The sequence below is a fragment of the Sparus aurata genome, chromosome 5, assembly GCF_900880675.1.
Source record: "Sparus aurata chromosome 5, fSpaAur1.1, whole genome shotgun sequence".
Taxonomy (NCBI): Eukaryota; Metazoa; Chordata; class Actinopteri; order Spariformes; family Sparidae; genus Sparus; species Sparus aurata.
In genome coordinates this window covers 10,470,740-10,491,952 of record NC_044191.1, presented here as the reverse complement: position 1 = coordinate 10,491,952, position 21,213 = coordinate 10,470,740, and the positions used below count along the sequence as shown (strand labels likewise).

The 21,213-nt window shown below is 41.3% G+C and overlaps 1 protein-coding gene across 1 annotated transcript in view; it reads right to left on the bottom strand.

The window, feature by feature from the left end:
- Window positions 1–868: 868 nt before the first annotated feature.
- Window positions 869–21,213, bottom strand: part of bmp1a (bone morphogenetic protein 1a) — a 38,353-nt gene continuing 18,008 nt past the window's right edge. Inside the window, exons 7-20 of the mRNA XM_030417847.1 lie at window positions 15,621–15,745; window positions 13,980–14,095; window positions 13,340–13,442; window positions 12,183–12,299; window positions 11,635–11,780; window positions 10,143–10,338; window positions 9,784–9,909; window positions 7,625–7,785; window positions 7,281–7,461; window positions 7,053–7,178; window positions 5,866–5,993; window positions 4,860–5,073; window positions 4,289–4,539; window positions 869–2,347 (exon numbers count right to left, since the gene is read on the bottom strand). Of these exons, the coding sequence (XP_030273707.1) occupies window positions 2,213–2,347; window positions 4,289–4,539; window positions 4,860–5,073; window positions 5,866–5,993; window positions 7,053–7,178; window positions 7,281–7,461; window positions 7,625–7,785; window positions 9,784–9,909; window positions 10,143–10,338; window positions 11,635–11,780; window positions 12,183–12,299; window positions 13,340–13,442; window positions 13,980–14,095; window positions 15,621–15,745 (2,125 nt within the window). The 3' untranslated portion in view covers window positions 869–2,212. The remainder of the gene's footprint in view (window positions 2,348–4,288; window positions 4,540–4,859; window positions 5,074–5,865; window positions 5,994–7,052; window positions 7,179–7,280; window positions 7,462–7,624; window positions 7,786–9,783; window positions 9,910–10,142; window positions 10,339–11,634; window positions 11,781–12,182; window positions 12,300–13,339; window positions 13,443–13,979; window positions 14,096–15,620; window positions 15,746–21,213) is intronic.

Sequence of the window (21,213 nt, the reverse complement as noted above, 5' to 3'; positions counted from 1 at the left end):
ACTTTTTTGTTGTGACCCTCTCTTTAATTCTACAAGTCTGGGTTCACTGTTTTTACTCTGTTTTTACTCTCATGGACAACAAAATATGCAGAAAAATCTAAATGACAGCCATCACAAATATGTGAAATACCATCATGAAAACAAAACACGTTTTTATGTTGAAAGGTATGGAGGTAATGGTGAGGTAACCTTTTTATCATACCTCTTCATTTCTGAAATATGTTTTGATCCATTCAAATGGTGTCTCACTAAGACTGCAGTCTTGTTTCATCTGAATGTATTTTGCAGCACTTTCATCGGGTTGAGTCGAACAAGGGCCAATTTCGTGGTGCCACTCTGGCAGTTTTCTGTGCTGCTCTGCTCTTTGTGTTTTCATACAAAAGCACAACAGATTCGAAATGGGATAATTACTGTGGGAGGTAACATGTAGGGGAATGAATATTTAGCAAGGTGGAAAAAGGAAATGCTTTCAGTCTCAAATGACAAGCTCCATCTATAAATAGTGTATCAGAGATGAGATGAAGAACGGATATTTATATTTTGCTTTGTGGGTTTTTTTTTTGTGTGTCTGCTTCATGTCAGAAAAAGAACTTCTGAAACTCATATCAAACACAGAGCGCTGTGACATTTAAGTCCTCCGTTCTCTATTACTCCTCCTACTCACAGGTCCTGGATTGCACTCAACCAGCAGCTCAGTCGGTGCAATGCAGGACGTGGTTCAGCTGAAATGGCACAAAACAGGTTCACAGTTCTTATCAGGTAATATTGTGAACAAAAGGTCAGACATCAAACAGGTGTGTCAGACTGCTGCAATGTCACACAATATTATTCTCAAAGTGTTGAGCGAGAAATAAATGGAGAAAAGGAATGAGTGAGCAACATCGTATATTCAACATAGACCAATGGCTACACATTAGAAGGCAATTATAGGGCTAATTTTCAACAGTACCTTTCCACCTTTACATTATATATGTAATTACTATAACAATAAATACCCAGGCTCATTTGGTTCTTGAGAAATACTTCATTGTACCAAGAAAAGGCATTTTTTTTTCTCTGAAGAGAAATTATTTTACATCAGAACTGTAAATCAACACTGAAACATAAGTCATATCTTTATTACCCCATGTTACAGGGCACACACAATGTTCAAGTATGCCCGAGGAACTAATTGGAGCAATTAAAAAAAACAAACAAAAAAAAAAAACAATGAAGAATAAGAGAGATAAAATGCATTTAAAAATAAGTGAACTGGCATTGCATTTCACAAAAACTCATAAGCTCATGATTTTGGAACAATTCACTGTAAAGTGCTAACTGGTTTGAGTTGAGAAAAGCACATGTTCCCTTTGAAATATCATACACATTTCTTTATACATGGAGGTACAGTAATAGCCAGTCATCAGGCAAGCAATTACCAACCAGAAGACATGGACCACAATTCATTTATTAGTCCTTTAATAAGATAACTGCTTCCTTAATTTCTTTGTTAATGGTAACAACGAGAATCTTGCCACTGGTTGCCAGGACAATGCCAATTACAAATGCTGGTGTTGTCACTGTACAGTTTTCCTTCTTTCTTTGTAATTACATGCAATTGACTGACATACTGTATCAAAAATCTCAAGTCAAGTCCTTCTAATCCTCTTACAGATAGGAATCCTTGAACCAAAAGGATAAGAGTGTGAGGAGAGGAGAGCAATTATTGAGGAGTGCAGGAGACCTTCCCATACTCCTCCTCCTCTTCCTCTCCTCTCCCTGGATGTGGTGGGCTGGCTCGACAAAAGCAGGGGTCTATCCGGCTGATGCCTGCCTTCCTACAGGTCCTGAGAATCCACTGTTTTCCTTTGTGCCTCAAATTAGGAGGCATGTTTTAAAAAACAAAAGAAAGAAACAAAAAAATATCTGGAGGGGACTGGGTCATTAAATTTTCCCCTACTGTCCGCCTAAAGTGGACGTTCATCCTCCCCACCCCAATCCTAACCATAAAAAGGTAAAAACAAGGTGTACTGCAGAATGGCTTTACTCCTCACAGTCTGTGGGGGGAGCTAGAGCCCCTAGGAGCTGAGGTGCGGTTGGTGGTCTTGCGGCTGTTCTGTCGTGTCTGATTCATCTTGGTGGCCGAAGGTTTCCGAGCGTCAGGCTGGCGCCTCCCCAGGGGGCCTCTCCGTTTGCCCCTTTGCCCCGCGCGGCCCCTTCCGGCCCCCGCTGGTCACTTGCGTGAGTGCAGTGTGTCCTGGAACTTGGTGCTGGTGTAGCGGACGTGAAATCCTTTCTTGTTGATTGTATCGTCAGAGCGGAACTTGATCACAATGGAGTCACCGGCCGAGTAGATCTCCTCTGGAGGCTGTCAGGAGGGACAAAACAACAGATTCATTTGTGCTGCCACTTTCTGGTTCTTTGACTGCACTTCAATTAAAACTAAAGACTTCTCACATGCTGAAACTAAAGTCAAATCAGTGACCATGACGAATGGCTTCTGACTGCAGAGAACTGCTCGTTCTGTAGCAGCCAGGGGCCACGTAAGGGTTCGGGACTAGGACTGGCCCTCTCCAGATTTGTTCTGATTAAGGCTTTGGCTGCTATTGAAGTGAGGATACAATATACACTGATGATTAGTTCCAGGTGCAACATTCAATGGAGCTCATTTCTTCCCTGAACAAAACCATATACTGCACAGCACTTCATACATTTCTTCTGTCCTGAGTTTAAAGTCAGCCAAACTCTGAATTTACTGCATTCAGAGTTGGGAAGTAACGAAGTACAAATACTTTTACTATATGAAGTAGATTTTTTCTACTATCTACTAGAGTATTTTTCATTTTTTTTGTTTACTTTTTCTCCCTACAATTGAACTCGTGTACTTTCTACTTCTTCCAATTTCAAACAGGCTTGTTATTTGAGTTTTAATGCATTTGAGGGAAATGATTTATTTTCTTTTTTTGCGTCATCACACGCCTTCTTCCCAACATCACAAGACTGATTCCAACCTATCAGTCGCAACATGTAGGACAGAAACAGACAGAGAGGGAGACTGGAATGAGTAGAGAAGGCCCTCTGACTTGTTTTTTTTTATTTTCTCAATTTGTTTCTGCTCGGGATGTTTTACCAATCCAAAATGTTGGTATATGACGCCTGGGAACGAGACTCAACTATCTTTCTGGTGTATTTACAAACAGCTCAGACGAAACCTACTGACTCCAACTTTAAGTTTATAGTCTTTGAATTATAGAGAAGAATACTTTTGGCAAGTAATGAAGTAAAATCAATACTTTTACCAGTCTTTACACAGGTATCTGTACCACTGCATTATGTGAGCACAGAAACTATGCAACACTAGACCTGGATATTTTTGAGAATATTTCTATCTTGTGAAAATTAATTAAGAACATCAAACTGAAAATTAATTAGTTGGTTGAGGCAGCTGCACTGTGGCTGCGACAAAGAGAAGCACTGCAATGTCAAAGCAGCCAAAGCTTGTGCAACCAACTGTAAAATAGCAGACTGTTGATTAAAGCTGCCATTCATAGCTTGAAAATGACTGCAATAGGCCATAAGTCTTTGTTTATTGGGTAAGGGATTTGAGTGGACTAAATTTTTTACTGTACAGCCAGCAATACACAGTCTACCATTTAACTGAGAAAAGCCCTTGGGCTCAAAGTAAGCCTTCTTGCACTATAATGAGTTTTTACCCTACTTTGGACTGAATTGTGTCAGTTTTTTTTAACTGTTTTATAAAAGGAAACTTGATTGAGGAGCCGCTCCCCAGGGGTTCTGGGGGTGTTATGTCCCCTCCAGCAAAACGATTCATAGGAACAGGCGTGAGTAAAAGGCCAGAGCTTATTACTGAAGTGTGTAAATGAGATCAAGCTGTTTTCTGACCTGAGGAAACTTGTGTTTCCATTCCCTGCTGGCCTCATTGTTCCAGACGCCGGCTGCAGCCTCAGCATTGGCCGATTAATTTGCGGTTACAACCCAATGCCAGAGACTCTGATAGGCTATCGGCACCCAGGGAGTGACGACTTGTGTCGACCTACAAACGCCTCCACAGCAACCCTCCCAAACCCAGAGGAACACGTCAACTTGAACAAAGCGATTAAAGCTGGAGTATGGAATCAAACGCCTGGGGGTAGTTCACAAAGTCGCCCTTTTACAAACTGCTTGCAAAGGTTACTCAACAGCAGTGCTAATTCCAGAACAATTGTCCGAACAGTCCTGCTGTGATACTGTACAACCAGTCAAAGAAGAGACATTCAGAGTATAGAGGCTGTTAGAAAAACGTTCTTACCCCTGAGCCACAGTAACGTCCCAGCCGTGGAGACTTGGTGTCAGCTCCATCGAAGAGCTCCATGTAGTCGTAGCCACAGTCTGCCTCCTCCTCGATCTCAAAGGTCTGGAAGATGAGCTCCACGCCATAGCCTTTCTCTGCCGAGATCACCCACTGACAGTCGGAGGCTCCGGGGTAGTTATTGTCCCCAAACTGAGCGTGTGAGAACAGGTCCTTGGTTTTGACTTCAGCCTTCAGACGACCTCCACACTCTGTGTACAGAAAAGTTGGAAATTTTGTAGGTGGAGGCCAGTGTTGATAAGCTACAACTGCAGCTGCTGTGGTCTCTGGCTCCTTTGTGGTTTTACAGTCATCCAGATATGAAGGAGTCTTAAACCCACTCTGTTGTTACATATGAGTCATAATCATTCTCAGACAGGGTGGTGAAATGTAACCAAAACTAAATCTTTTATGTATAACATGTGAGCAATTGACCTAAAATCAACTTGATGCCCCCAAAACGTGAAGGTTTGGAGATTTTACTGCATTTCAGCTACTATTCTGTTTTTTCTTCAGCAGCCCTGTCATATACCTGCAGTATGGGATGCCTCAAAGCCTTTCTTCTGCACAGAGTTGTCAGAAAAGAAGCGAACGAACAGCTTGTTGCCACTAGACGTGATGGGTGGGGGCTTCTTGGTGCCACAGAAGCGACCCATACTGGGAGCTTTTCCATCTCGTCCGTCGTAAATCTCAATGTGGTCGTAAGCACACTCCAGGTGGGCCTCCATGTCGATCTCGTTGAAGGCCTGTGGCAAAACAATGAGTGTGTTTATAAATGGAAATCTTTCTTTGTTAATCAAATGATATTATGTTGACAGTGATGGGTTATTTCCAGAGAACTTCTCCTCTAATTTTATGCATTGTTATTTAGAAACAGAGACTTGCTTTGACATTATAAATCCAGGGTTCATCCAACTTTTTCAGAGTAAAGTTTTAGCCTTTTCAAAGGCACCTAAACCAAAAACTTCTATCTAAGGCTATCGAAACCTTTATCATTATCACATCTCTAAATGGTCAAAGACGTAATCAATAAAAATAACTTTTTACAGAATTCCTTTTTACCCAAAGGAATCTATGTATATGTAGCTTTGATCCTGATTATGTAATGCTTGCTGATTGCAACACCCGGAGACAACAAACAAATGTGACGATAGATTTGTTTCATATCAAATATCATAAGATTTTTGGTTGCCATGAGTGACTGTGAAGATTAAACACCAGATTATGTTGAAAATCTAAAATAAAACTTTCAATACTTTGTTCTAACCCTATAAATCACACTGATTTCCTTCCAGCCACAGTTACATTGTAAAACAACCCACTGCATGTCAGTGACACAGCAGACAAAAATGCTGATAACAACAGAAGGGGGAGCCACACATCATCGTTAGTACTGGCATAACAGCTTCTGACATCAGCACTGTAAACACAGATGTCCCCGGTGGATTTAGCAATTCAATTACACAACAAGCCACACAAAAATAACCACATGACTGACAAGTGACATTATACAGCGAGCAGGGAGAAGTGACACATACGATTTTGATGCGGTGGCCAGGAGTGGTGGTGAGTGCCCAGGTGCATGCCTTCTTGCTGGGGTATTTATCCGGCCAGTTGGGGCTGGTGATGGTGCCGCTCACACTGTTCACAGTGTGATCACAGCCAGCTGTTAAAAGACAACACAGACCTCTGTATCACGCTGATATGGAGTCCAACACTTAGACTGCACTCAAACTAGATGCACGAAAATATCCACAATGTGCCCATAAAGGCTTTGAAATGAAATATTGACATCAGCCTAGAATTAACATTTCTGCTGATGTGACTGGCGTTTAATTATGCATACATGGACTGTATGTCGGCATCTGCCAGAGGGCCACCACGATAATAGTAATGATGTTAATTCCACTAGAGCCCGACTGATACATTGGATGGCCAAATTTGGCCTATTGCAGATATAACTTTATGAGTGTATATACTGTGATATATGCAGATATGATTGTTTTTGTTTTTGCAGAACATAATGCAGAAAAGATGCTCGAATGAATTTCACAATAATTACATTATCTTTATTTCTATAGAAAACTCTGTTTACTGTGCGTTCTGTCTCTTTTTTTGGCAAATAAATCAACCTCAAAATATAAGTATATGGAGGTATAGTGTGAATCTGTAACCATGACTGTAAAGAATAGTTTACAGAAAGAACAATTGCACTAAATGACTACTGAAAAGGCAATGAGATTAACTCATAAACAAAAGCTGCACACGGCCGATCATCTTCGCTGGATTATTCAGACGTTATTATTATGTGTATTATCAACACGATATTGGTATTTTCATTTTTTAATATCATGGTTATTGTGATATCGCGTAACCCCTAATTCTGTGTTTTCTAACAACATCAGCCAATATATCTATATCGTAATCTTTTTTTTATATTTCCAATGTTGCCACTGGCATTTGCCCCAAAAATTCTACAACTAGAAAATCCATTTTACCTGCAATTGTGTAGAAAAATCTATGGTTGAATGTTAAGTAGGAATCGGCCAAAATAAGTTGGAAAAGATGAGTATTTTGGATATCGAAATCCAATGTCATGCATCCCTAACTCAAACATTTTATGACACATGTAAGCATGTGCTCATTGACCCTCGTTGGTGCCCTGATAATTCAGGAACAAGAATAGATGTTCACCTATCAAAGACACAAATTTGAGATGAAATACCTTCTTTACAGTCGTGTTTGTTCTCATGCAGAACAAAGCCACTCCTGCACTGACAGCTGTAGCTCCCGAAGGTGTTGACACACTCATGCTGACAGCCACCGTTCTCTTTCGAGCATTCATCTTTGTCTGAGGGTGCACAAGAGAAACAATCTTGGTGAGTGTTTCCTTTTACAGAATGACATTTAGCAGCTCAGAGTGACTGAATGGAAAGACTGCCAGAGGACTCACCTGAGAAGAACTGCGCTTTAAAGCCCTTTTTTGACACTGTGTTGTCGGACTTGAACTCAATGCGCATGTTGTTGTACTGGGAGGTGATAGCTTCTGGTTTCTCTGCCCCACAGAACTTCCCGTGTAGCCTTGAATCAGCCGACAGCCCACTGCGCACCTCGACGTAGTCGTACTTACAAACCTGAGCAGAAGAACAGAGCATGTGAAGATGCTGGGATATTTTATTTGCTTTAATTATGAAACACAAGAAGGAGAGTGGAAGGATTTATTAGCTATGGTGTGGTGCAAGAGAGAAAACAGAACAAACCCACCCCGTGCCGATTCAAAATAACCCCAGTGCTCACGTCATTGCCCTCAGTCTCGAAGACGTCAAAGAGCAGAGTGATGCGGTACTGTGTGGGGGCAACCAGCTGCCAAATGCAGTTCTTGTTTGGGGGGTACTCTCTGGGCCACCCGGGGCTGGTGATCGACCCGTTCAGCTTAGTAATGAAACCTCCACAGGCAGCTGGACAGACGACACAGCATGTAGAGGGACAAGGACAAATAGTTAGGCCTGATACAAATGCAGGAATAAATTAAATCACCAAATGTTTCAACAGGACATGCTCCAAGTGTTTCGTTGAGCACTGCACAGTTAAATGAAAGCCCTCTGATGTATCCTCTGCATGTCCTGTATGAGCCTGATTACTGCCTGTGGGACTCTTGGAGCTTTGTATCAGTTATGCAATACACAACATGTCACAACAACTGGTGTTACCCATTCCCTCACCTGCTTATTTTTAGCTGAAATTATGTGTTGTGTTGAGCCTTACCAACTACAATAGATGTTGTGTTGATACATGGATTGTCAAGTTATTACATCTGGACATTGTAAAAATAGCTCAGTATTGTAGTTTTTGCCTTTCCAACTTTTCAACATACAACTGGGGTATAAGGCACACATTTTTCTTTGGTATGTAAATTAAAGTATAATTGTTAACTACAACTACTACTACATTCTTTCTGTTTTCTGAGTGCAATATTTTCACTTAAATGACAGTATAATCTAGTTTAAAAATAGAGCTGATTGCAATGTTGGTGTGAGAATGTTCTCTACTCTCTTTTCAACTGATCGTGTATCTGTGGGATTGTTTATGTGAGAGCACATACCATTGTATTTGTTGCACTGTGTGCACTGTATTATTGTATCATTAAGTATGAACTGGAGTTAACCTATCATTTCAGATTGTGGTGTTTGAATTTAATTTGCTTGTCTTTCATTTTAACATCTCTATATTTTTAAAAAAAGGCCAAAACACTGCAGTGATAGTGGATTTTCTACGGTGTAGACAGTAGTCAGAGGAATGAATCACGCTAAAATCTCAGAATACAGAAGTTAACTTTTACATGTAGTGTTATTTATCCATCTTGGTATGTCTTGGTGTGAGTTGCAGAGTTTTGAAGATATCAGCCGTAGAGATGTCTGCCTTCGATCCAATATAATTACTAGATGGCGTTTGGCTTGTGATGCTCAAACCACCAAAGAAATACATCTGAAATTCTTAACAGCAACATCTCTTTCCACAAATCTCTGATTACTCAACTCAATCCATCCACGGACCTTACTGTGTGCAGTTTTGTGAAGGAACTATTGTCCTCTGAACATATAACTGCGACAGAAGAAGCGTGCATCCACTCATGGACAAGAGGCTCGTGCTTGTGACAGAGCAGGATGTAAATATTAATGGCGTCCTCCTGTGCTGAGCTGTCATGTTAGCTACCTTAGTTAGACAGCTCCCTCCCTTCTGTGCGGTGACATTGTTGGTCCGACAAGAACACAGTGCTGTAAAGGAAGAATGAGACTAAAGCTACACTAAAACTATGAAGGATAAAAACTAATAAGATGTTACTGAAACTAATAAGCATATTTGTCTAAAGACTAGGACTACATCTAAAATAGCTGCCCAAATAATACTGCTCACGACAAGGTCTGTGGATTATTTGAGGAACTGGGTCATGATTTCTGGAAAGAGACATTGCTGTTGGGTTTCTAAATTGTATTTTCTTCGGTGCTTTGAGCACCACAAGCGCCATCTAGTTCTATTATACGGAAAAAAAGGGGACGTCTCTATGGTTGATATTCCCAAAACTCGTCAGCTCACACCAGAACAGTCTAGATGGAGAAACAGCTCTACAGGTGAGAAGGAATGTATTTGTATCTGGATTTTGGAATTTGGGGTGAGCTGTTACTTTAAGTGATCAACCAGGTATTGTACAAGCTGTACAATACCAATAATTAGGTCCTAAACAACAACATGTAATTTGAGATATAAATAATGCTTGCATTGTTGTGACTCAAATCTTTAATAGGTAGTGCTCAGCCAGCGCAAGTATCATTCTTGGCATCTCTTCGGGCTCATAGGGATGACTGTACTAATTGTATTTGGGTGGCTAACTGTATAAAGTGCTTTAGCATGTAAATTACATGTTGAGCAGGCCTGGTGACTTCTCTCCCTGTACTTACCCTCACAGCTGCGCTTGTCCGCAGCCAGCTCATAGCCTGGATCACAGGCACACTTGTAGCTGCCTAGTGTGTTGACACAGCGTTGCTCACAGCGACCGTTGTCCGGCTTGGAGCACTCATCCATCTCTGAAAACACAAAGATATGTTGGGACCCTTTTCGCTGGCCCCCTGGCTCTGTGGCTTACAAGAGAAACCCTCCAAAACAACAGCAGTGCCATTCAAAGATGGTAGCAAAGAACTCAACGGTGCGAGTAAAGAAAAAAAAAATCGTATACAGCTGTAATATTTAGAAGAACACGGCAGACAGATCAATTCCTGGAAAACGTCAGTTTATGAGTTTACAACCCTCAACCTCTAACCTTTGAAGAAGTTGGCAGCAAAGCCAGCCTTGTTGACAGAGCCATCTGAAACAAATTTCATCCACAGCTGGTTGGAGCTGGTTTTGATGTCATCTGGCTTGTCGTAGCCACAGAATCGGCCCAGCAGGGGACTGTTTTCAGAGTTTCCATCACGTACCTCCAGGTAGTCATAGGCACAACTGTCATGTCTCTCAATCTGAGGGTTTGAGATCAGAGTCAGACATCAGTGAAATCCCAAAATCGGTTATTATATCCATAAAACATTTTAACATAATTTGGTTTAATAAATACAGAGTTTCTGCAGGTTTCAACAAGTGAAATTAAAGACCTTTTAACACATTTTTTAAAGGGGCTCTGGGGAACGTCTGTGTTAAACTTTTTAAATTAGATGAACACAATTAGATGAAAGTAACATTGACAGATACAATTTTAAGTTATTACTGCAAGAGCCATTTCTTTTTTTAAGAGAGGGGACACCACGTAAGCCCACACACCACACCGAGACATGGTAGCTGCTTTGATAGATTAGCGATTATTGGGTTTATGTTGTTTTTTGTAGTTTTGTTAAAGCTTGATCCAAAAAACACATTTAATAGTGAGACTGAAGTTAATGCAACTTAATTAAAGCAATGTTAACCTTACAATCCCCAATCAATTTGTAAGACCTTTCATAATTGTATTTAAGACAGAAGACATAAGATAACGTAAAATGGGAATTTATTGATCCTTCACTGAGGAAATTCAATTTAAGATTTTTTTAAAGACCTGTAGAAACCCTCGACCCAATGAAAACAGACTGTCACGATGGCTGCCAGAGATCGTCGTTTACAGAATCCTCTTTAAATAAGTCTTAAATAAAAAACGCTTCAGCTACAGCATTCATTATCTTTGCAGCAGGAAGCTTTTGTCTTCAACATATTCATGTTGTACATGCGTGACCTTGACACGACATCACATGATGCACATTGCATTGGTGAGAACGCACTGTGAGTGGGTGGAACAGAGAGGCAGGTTGATAAATATGAGTTTTGATAAAAGTGTATTTTGTTGTTTTGACCACATAGCATTTGAAAATTGTCCCACAAATAACATCACAATGAGCCAAAATACCAATGTAGGTACTGTAATTCTATTTTGGGTGAAATTATCAAAACATCTTGTACAAAAAAAAACAAATCTCGAAAAGTAAAATGATTATATCATTGAAATAAGTTGTGGGGTGTTGAGAAATATTTTGTTCATGATTCTATATTCAAAAGAAAGTAACTTACATAGTATTATTTAGCAAAATCTGGTGAATCTATTTAATCTGATATAATTTCAATGCTTTGTTTATTGACTTACATAAGCGCTTAGCCTGGGTTGTACAGAAATCAGGGATAGGAAGCATTTGAAACACTCCCACAGGCTACATCAGAAAAATTAAAAATACCAAAGTGGGCACTGGTAGATTATTTCTATTGGGTTAAATAACAAATAACTGGTGTCTCACCTCAAAGGACTGGAACGTAAGGCCTACGTGGTAGCCCTGAGCGACAGTAATCTTCCACACACACACTTTGTTGGGCCTGTAGTCATCAGGGTAGTTGGGGGACTGGATCTGGCCGTTGTCTTTCTTCACCTCCCCACCACAGATGGCTGCATGTGACAGTAAAAACAATAAAAACAATACTGAGCTCCCTTGATAGCAATATCATCAGCACATGCCTCTGAGTGAAAAAAAACGTGTGCTCACTGTTCTGATTTACGCAATGTGGATTAGCTCTGAAATGCCTCCACCACCGGCTCCCACATACACATACACATACACACATCATCCCTTCGCACGGTCTGGAAACAATGGAGCCGAATGTGAAGGCTGGCCAAAATCTGATTAATGCAGCGTAAAGTGCCTGACACATCAGCAGTGGGGGAGCCAAAAAACTGTGGATATTACTGCAGCTTCTAGGCACATTGTTGGTTGTGTGACTGGCCATGCGTTCAGTCAGCTGAACGACGTGCTGGAATGGAGTTCAGGGAGGTCGCTGAATGGGTGCTTACCCTCATAAACGGCGGAGAATCCTTTTCCCACCCAGTTACTGCTGCTGCGGAACTCAATCCACAGGCGGCTGTCGGTGGAGATGATTGGCTCAGGCAGCTTATCACCGCAGAAACGACCTGGGTCACAGGGGAAGACACACACACACAAAACCAAGATTTGATCATCAGAACACCTGCAAGCTTTGAAATGGCTCTACATAGCTCTTTTACTCCAGAGAGACTACTGTGAGGGGAAGAGAGGAAATGGTCAGGTCAGTTTTTCTTATATAGCACCAAATCACAATGTTCCCACATGAGCAGGCACCAGGCGACAGTGGCAAAGAAGAAGCGCCTAAGAGTTAGTACTCAGGAAACAGCCAAGAACCACTTGCACTTTTTTTTCTTTATTTCATCATTTTTATGTTTGGTAATTTCATATACCGGTTGTCCCAGGTATGACTGTCGGGATCTTTCACTTTGTATCTTGTCAGGCATCAAAACTCTGCCTTTACCCTACACTTTCTGTAAATAATACTTTCCTTTTTTTTTTTTTTTTTTTTAAAAGGCCAGAAAGAAATTCACTAATATCTTTTGGTTGTTCTCTGCTCTTATGATTGTAAACTGACAATATTTGAGTTTTGGACTACTGGTTGGACAAAACATGACATTTGGATTATTTCATATTATTGTTGTGAATTAATCAAGAAAATAATAATGTGGCTTTTTGTTGAACTTTCCTTTGCCAACCCTCACAGGAGGTTTCTTTTCGCTAAGTGTCATATGGAAGAATTACTCTCTCTCTCTCTCTGGGAGGTATAGCTGAGCGTACGCAATGACGCAGCGATCCTTCTAATTAATTAACACTACTCCTCACATTCTATTGGTTGGTGATTTTGACAGGGTTATTGCACAAAAAATCTGAGAGTGGATGTATCAATATATCTGAGAGTTACAGTACAGTTTGAGGGGGAGCAGAGCAAATCTAAGCACAAGCTGGGGCCACTTGAGTGTGAGGGCAAAATCTGAACGTGAAATCAATGTGTCATGCTTTCATTCTGAAAGAACACAAGTCTTGAATAAGGCTGGCAAAAAAAATCCCCATGAATAATAAGATTAATCCATAATGACATCAGTGGTTAGTAGCAGCCCTAGTACAGTATTCTCCTGCCAAAACTGACCTTTGAGTGGTGCCTTCCTCCAGTATCCGTCTCGGATTTCCACATGGTCGTACCAACACAAGTGACTCCTGTACAGATCCATGGAGGTGAAGTTGAGAATGATCTTAAAAAACCAAGAGAGCGTGATTACTGACCGTTCAACGTTCACACACAGCAATGTCAGAGTAAATGGCCACTTAGGCTTAAAAGGTTAACCAAAACCGTTTACTTTGTTAGGAAATTCAGCATTGCAGCATTCTCTGAAACAACTGAAATAGATGGAGACGCCATACAGAACGGTGTAATCCAAGTCTTTGGAAGCCCCAAGATCCATTGATTAGAAAAGAGGTTATTTACACTCTCAATGCACATCTTTAATAGGATCTCAGGTTTCTATAGATGCCGGGCGAGCTGTATGGAGCAGTTTACCTATTTTTCAAATTATTTTCTATGTTTTAAAACAAGTCCTCAGCTAATTCAGCTGGTTAGGAGAATGCTTCAACAGCGTTTTGCTGGAAAGATCGAGAAATGCTTTGTGGCCTAAAACTTCACCCGACTTCCTATCAGCATGGGCCTGATTAGACAATGACTATATTTTCATTTTTGGGTGTACTTATCCTTGATGTATCCTGAAGTTGACCTGAAGTCACTCTCCACATACCTTTTCCCCTGGTGTGACTGATATTCTCCAGATGCAGTGCATATAGGCCGAGTATCCATTGGGGAAGCCAGGGGAGGAGAAGTTGCCGCTGCTGTCCTGCAGACTGTCCCCACATCCTGTTCACAGAAACACACACATGCGTTATGCCCAAGCTGTGAGCATGATGCACTGCCTATTAGTCTCTGCCTGAAAACACCTAAACCACTAACTCAAGCTATCAGCTCTGAAGTAAATCCCATGAAACCTCACTGCAGAGACAGATGCTGGAATTATAACATCGAATGTGAACTAAAGGGCAGCTCTTTTATGTTCAAAGGCACATCTGCTGATAATATTCCCCCATAACCCCACGCCTCACCCCACCCCTCCCCTCCCCCGGCTACTCCAGATGACGATCACACAAAGGAACAGAGTGTGTGAGACACTTTCTCTGAGCATCCTCTGAAAATAAACCTGGCCCACTATAAATAACCCGGCCCTCTGGAGGACGTGATGCATTATGTACGTGTTGCCAGTGAAAGCCACCCTTAGTTTGACTGGCAAAACTAAGTGTGCAAGTGTGCGAGGGCTGATTTCAAACACAATACACAGACTGATGGAGACTCACGACAAGTGGAGGAAAGATGTGTTTAATTTAAATGGAGAGGAAATGATTAAGAGTAGATTTTATCAGAGAACTGTGTATGACTTTATTATTACCTCCTCATCCTTACCTTGGGCGTGGGTAAGGAAAAACCTCTCCCTTCGACTGTTCATAGTCTCCCTCGAGGTTTGTATGTAAGCAATAAAAAAGAGCAGCCGTATGCCAATAGCTGTGTGTAATAATGCTTGGCAGAGGTTTGCCAAACCATTAACAAGCTCTCGGGCACACACACCGGCGATGACAAACACTCTCAGGAATGCTGCGCGAACGGGAGATCCATGTTTTTTTGCACATTTTTTTCCCCCCATGGAGACTCACTACCTCATCCCCCACAAAGTTCGTCACATCACCCAGTCTGATTCTTCTTCACGAGACAGGGATAGTCATGAGGAAATAAAACCACGTCGACCGGTCCAGCTCTGGTCACCATCGCCATGTTTATTCATTCAGCTTTAGGGTGAGGCTGACAGCTCAGCTATCCTGGCCTGGCCTACAATTAACTGTCTGACATCAAATCTATTCGGCAGAAGGCTGTACTCTATGTACATCTGTTAATGCTATAAATTCTGTTTACAACAGCATTAAATCCTCTGCCTTTTCTCTGGAAGCATAAACAAAAATTGAGCTGTTCGGAAAAGTGCCAGGCTTATATAACTCTCCTTTACAGTTTACAATTTACATGCTGAAATGTGTGCACACGAGCATTGTTCCCAACAATCATTTTTGTCATTGAGACCAGCTGTTCTTTGTGCGTCTATCTGGGAAAGTGCGATGACAAACTTCCTGTCCCTGGGTAGTGTTTACACTTCTCCCAGCTTGGGAGTCTCGGACGCTGTAGCCAAGGAACCACGCCACATCAATAGTAGATGCTTGGCTATTTCCACACGGAGAGAAGGCAGGAAAACCTACAGACCTCTCTCTCATGGCTGAGTTGCACACACATGCAAAAATAGACCGGAAAAACCCATAGCAGACAGGATCTGTCATTTTGGTCTTACTGGAGCATTTGTAGAGTTTGCGTGCCTGTGCGATATCCCCTTTGCTCAGTCTGGTTCTCTGGCCAATAGGTGGTCGGACGCCGTTCACATCGTAGCGTGGCAGGATGGTGTCCAGGAAGATGCCTCTGTAATTTAGCAAGAGAGACTGATGTCAATGTTGCATGAAACCGATGCGGCATGCTCACAATCCTAATAAGTATTCCAACATGCACGCACGCCACTAATCATCTTTGCCTGAGGATTAAGTGACTTGTCATCAATCAGGGCAATTTAATCACTGTCAACATTATTATTCTCTTTAAAAGATCGAGACGTTTAAATACAGCGATGAAAATGAGAATCCAAATCTTAAGTAGGCCAAACTCAATGTGGTGTTTTGTAGAAAAATACAGCTTATCCAAAAGTCAGACCAGAGGGGCATATTCACTTTAGTTAGCTCTTCAACACAAGCGGATAACTAATATGCATTTGCGACTTTAAAATGTTTAAATACATCTCAGATTTCTGATGTAAAACCCACATGTAATGAAATCCACCAGCGGTTCTGACAGTTAAAACACATAATGCCAATAGGCTGCTTGTAATTAGGTGTGTGTACTGCATGAGCATAAGCACAACTGTATGATCATGACGCATCTGTTTGTACTGTGATACACTTTACAAAACAAACCCTCTTTCTTTAAATCAACCAGGATCTAACCAGTCAGGAAGTGCCTCATCCTCACTTTTAGATGAGGTGCGTTACATCAGTGATGTTATCTTAAAATAGAAATCAATCATCAACTGCTTTAATTATGCTGTTTTATTATCTCAACTGCTTTATGTTCCTCAATCTCACCCTACCATATATAAATGTCAATGAATGTGATTGTTGTAACAGTTGATGTACCGTTTTGAACTAGCAAAAGATAGTGAAGTTAGTGCAAAACACACAGCCACGTGTCTGGGGTTTTTCACAATGTTCGTCTTTATTTACCAACTCATCCACCTTGTAGAGCCCACCTGTACGGCTACTATACTACCATACATGACCATACATACAACAGTGGCCACATGTAACCCTGATGTTACACTCGAGTTGAGAGACAAAAGATAACAGGAGCTCGATTACAGGCATCTGTCCATGGCAAGAGCACCACTCAACTAACTCAAGGAAAAACCAGGTGCTGTCTGACTTGGCTCCCCTCGTAAAACCAGCAACCCAGTGTGTCTTAAAGGCATATTTCATCATTTCAATGTGTTATACGTGTAATAAACTAGTCAAACACTTGACTATCTAAACCACTAGGTGACGATGTGAGACACTGTAGTCTAATCATTCATTGGTGGTTTTGGTACGGTGCCATCCTAGCGCAACATAGTAGGTTGTCCAGAGCTTCAGAAATGGCCTTCAAAACAACCAAACGTGGACATAACTTTGTTTGTTGAACACAGATTTGTTTAAACAACCATTTGCTACATCGCAGCATTTTAAGATACTGGGAGACTGAAATACTGCTGCTATCCCTGCAGGAAAGTAGTCGTGATGTTATTGCAGTCAAACGTCATCTCCAGCTCTGACAAGCTCACTGATGGTATTGTCCAATCAGATCGCATCTCATCTGTGAGCCTGTATTTCACCTACCCCCAGGTTGAGTAGAGAGAGCCGCATAATCTCAATTCACTCCAGTGGACATTTTCTTCACAGCAATAGCAGATTGTGGAACCTCTTAATAGTTCCTGGAATTTAGCCGCTAATACTAGCAGCACAATGGAGTTTCAGCAGAAGAGCATTTATGAGTTTATTGGCTTCTAATATTTACCTGGAATCGCTCTTCTGTCTATAATCATGTACTCAAATTGCCTGCCAAAAACTTCCTGGAACTATCTGGAATCATTTGAATTTCTATTTTGTTTAAAAAATGTTTACTTTCTGATTCTTAAGATCTATTCATCTGCCACTAAAATTTTACATATGGACAGATGCTGTCACTTATCACATGCCTCCTTTGAGGTCGGGGTCACACAGTCTGTTTTTGAAGTTAATGCTGACTTCATTCTTCACACACGTCTGCCCCACAGATGGATCCTGAACTAAGAGCTTGAGCCCTTCTCCAGAGTAACTGAGTGATCAAAATACATTGCATAAGCTGAATGTGAGCACAATTCTTGTTAAAAGTCCAAAATGAAAACTCTAAAAAAGCGGCGATCAGGTAATGCACTTGTGTAGCTTTTGAAAAAAAATGGCAGAACAGAACAGTTAGTCTCCACGCTGCTGTCTCACTTGACACTTTGCTAGTTTATCATCTCCATTTTTCTCTAAGTATTGGCGAGCAACGGCCTGGCTCCTTGGCCGTTCCCATGGTGACATGCCTATCAACGCCAGGCATGTGCAAACAGAGCAGCCTGAGCTAACAGTTTAGACTCTGCCTGCCTGCCTGCCTGTCTGTCTGTGAGCTTCCAGGAGCCCGTATGCTGGCTGTCGGTGAAAAACGCCACTCCAGTCGGTGTCAGAGCAGACAAAGGGCACACTGGCAGGTCTCTATTTGAGTTGGCACAGCTCCATGCACCAGGCCTGAAAAATATCTCTGGAGCAAAGGAGGGGGCAGGCACAGTTTTGGGTCGGGTAACACGCCCGAGACAAAAAGCTCAAGGATCAGTCCTGCTTGTCCCCGGGAGACACGGCAAAACATCAAGACAAACCATGAAATCTTCCGAACAACACCCGCGGCAAAGGCCCTGGCTTCCCACGGTGATTTACTGTAAAACACGGAGCAAACACCCCGGCTAATAATGGGGTAACAAAGACAGACACTGGTACAGGTAGATCAGCCAATCAGAGCTCAAGAGAAAGTGCTTGGAATGACTTGTGAAAAGCTAACAGGAGCCCCTTGTCTGCTAATACAGCTCTGTGAAACATTCCCCGGCAGCGGCAGCCATTCCTCTCCCGTGTCTAAACAGTCTTATTGATCAACACAGTTCCACGAATCAGGATAGCAGCAGAGTCGGAGCTGGAGTGAAAGCAGAACAGGGTGGATTACCAGACAAGAACACACACTTAAGGGCAGTGGCAGGCTGTTGTGCATACCACAAATTTACAAGATCATGAGGTTAAGTTCAAATCTTGACCTGAGACTGACAGCAACTTCAATGGATGATCTGTCTTTAAGTGCTGAGCTGACTGAAATCCAGAAAGAGATTAAATACAGACACAAACATCAATTTATGAGCTGCAGCAGACTTTGTTCAGGTCACAAAAAGGATCCTGGAAACTTAAAGTCCACAAGAGAGAAAAGCTGTTGGTATGAGGTGGAAGGAGTTTCATGTTTTATATCACACCAGATGTTATTCTATGTCTCTCGGTTCCCTCATTTTCCTGTTTTCCTGTACAACACTCAAACCAAACTCTCGAAAAAGTAAGAGCAGCATTGCTGCGTGAAGTATATACTCGACCCACAATTTGGATGCACGTGGCCAGACAGGCATTTCTGTACATTGGCCTACACCCAGCAGCAGCCTCCCTTTAGACAAAGATTCCCTCTCTGCTTCCCAGAATCTGTTTGCCGCAAGAGCATGGCAGTTGATTTGGGAAGAGGCCCATACCCAGAGAGTAAGACGGGCATGAGAGAGTCAATGTAGGGAACACAAAGAAACATATGTATATATACAGCTGACTTAGAGGGTCAAGTAAGAACAAAAGGATGGCAAACAGCTGGTTCTTATATCAGAGTGAGGCTCATGTGTGACCATAGATCACATTACACCCAATCCAGCTTACTGAGGGCTGTCAAAACTATTCCTGCTATAGGTAGAACATTGCTGAGCGGTCCTGCAGCTGTACGAAAGATTACAACATTTTGTTTATCGAAGCAATGAAGGGTCAAATTGCAATTTTCATAAACAAAACTGAGGTCATGTCCAACAATGGCAGCAGGAGGGAATCAAAATATTTACATAACTGCATGTAAAGTTTGGTGGTCAGAGCTTATAGAATTATTTAACGTACACAGACAGGCTTTCGAGAAGCCACTCGGCAGTGAGCTTAGTGATGCTTTTTAAATTACACAGATGACTCAGAGGCTGATTCTGAATCAACTCCTCCCAAGAGGTCTTTTTTGGCTCCACAGTCACCCGACTGGTAAATAACACTTCAAATTAACTGCAGCCGAGGATGACTAGAGCGTGAGCCCAGACTGACCGGGGTTTGTCATGGAGTTTTTTCTAGTAAGATCCTTCTTGTGACGCCGGCACAACATCTGGAGGGGCTTCCTGTAGCATCGGCACAGAGTAGGGAATGAGGTCAGCTGGCGACAAAGTTTAGTGCTACTATGACACATTCGCAGTTCTGCTTTCACAATCAGGAGTTTCTCCGTGCAGTGATTTTCCAGCATCCAACAAATTCAATGTCAAATTTGGGTTCATCTGTCTCTGCACAGTTTAGCCATGTTTTTGTGCCGATTGCAATAGCAATTGCAGGGAGTTAAACGTTTTGATAGCGATATTTCTGCCAATATAAACACTTTTTGAGTGTTTGAAGAACACATTTGAGGAAATGTGGTTATCAGACACTCATGACAAAACTTATATAGTTTCACAATAAACTTTACCAGTGCACTAAAGGAGTAAACTTCACTGGAAATGTACTGGTAATAGTACCCAGTGATGGAATGAAACAAGTACTTTTACTTGAGTATTTCCATTTTCTACTACTTTATACTTTCCCTTCACTACATTTTGGAGGCAAATGTACCTTTAGACAACTAGATTTCATTTCTATATCTTATAACTAGTTAAATTGCAGATTGCAAGCTGCAAAGTATTATACTTTTAAATTAATTTATTTCTAAAAAAAATTCATTCTGATATCTGAGATGTAATCACCTATGGTCGACCCATAGCATTCAGTATACATACCTGTAAACACAAGTAATATGTATATAATAATATGAATATGCAAATGTACTTTATATATTTAATATCAGCTATTTTAAGACTGGTTATAAATTAGTCCTAGCATCTCGTACTGCATTATAATCTGCAGAGAAAAGATTTTCATATTAGGCAACATATATTGCCAATACTAGCATATACTCTTATTTTGAAAAGATGAACGCCGAGCTGGCATGGCAGCAGAGGCAGGCGTGTTGATATTTAACGAACTGGGTAACCAGTGACAGACTAGCTACACATAATATTGTAGACTACTCTATTTTGTTTGCAATTCATGCTTTTCACTGAAGTTCTAATTTGATATTATTTTCTTATGTAACCCTCTAGACTCCAGGGCACCCATTCTACAATTCACTATAGTGCCTCAGAGCGCATTTCATTTATAAATGATTCCCAGGGTTTTAAAACACATGAAAATTGAAAAGCAGATACTTTAAGTTGTCATTAATAACGTAAAGATAATATTGTCTATCACTAATATTTGGGCAGGACAATATCGTGATATAAAATTCTGGATATCACCCAAGTGTAGCTCATACTGATATATTTGTGAGAGGCCAATATCAGCCAATCAGTATATCAGTCAGCTCTACTCATGAGTTATCGGTTAACAGTTTTATCAGTTATATACCTGTCTGAAGAAGTCTAAGATACACATATCCAG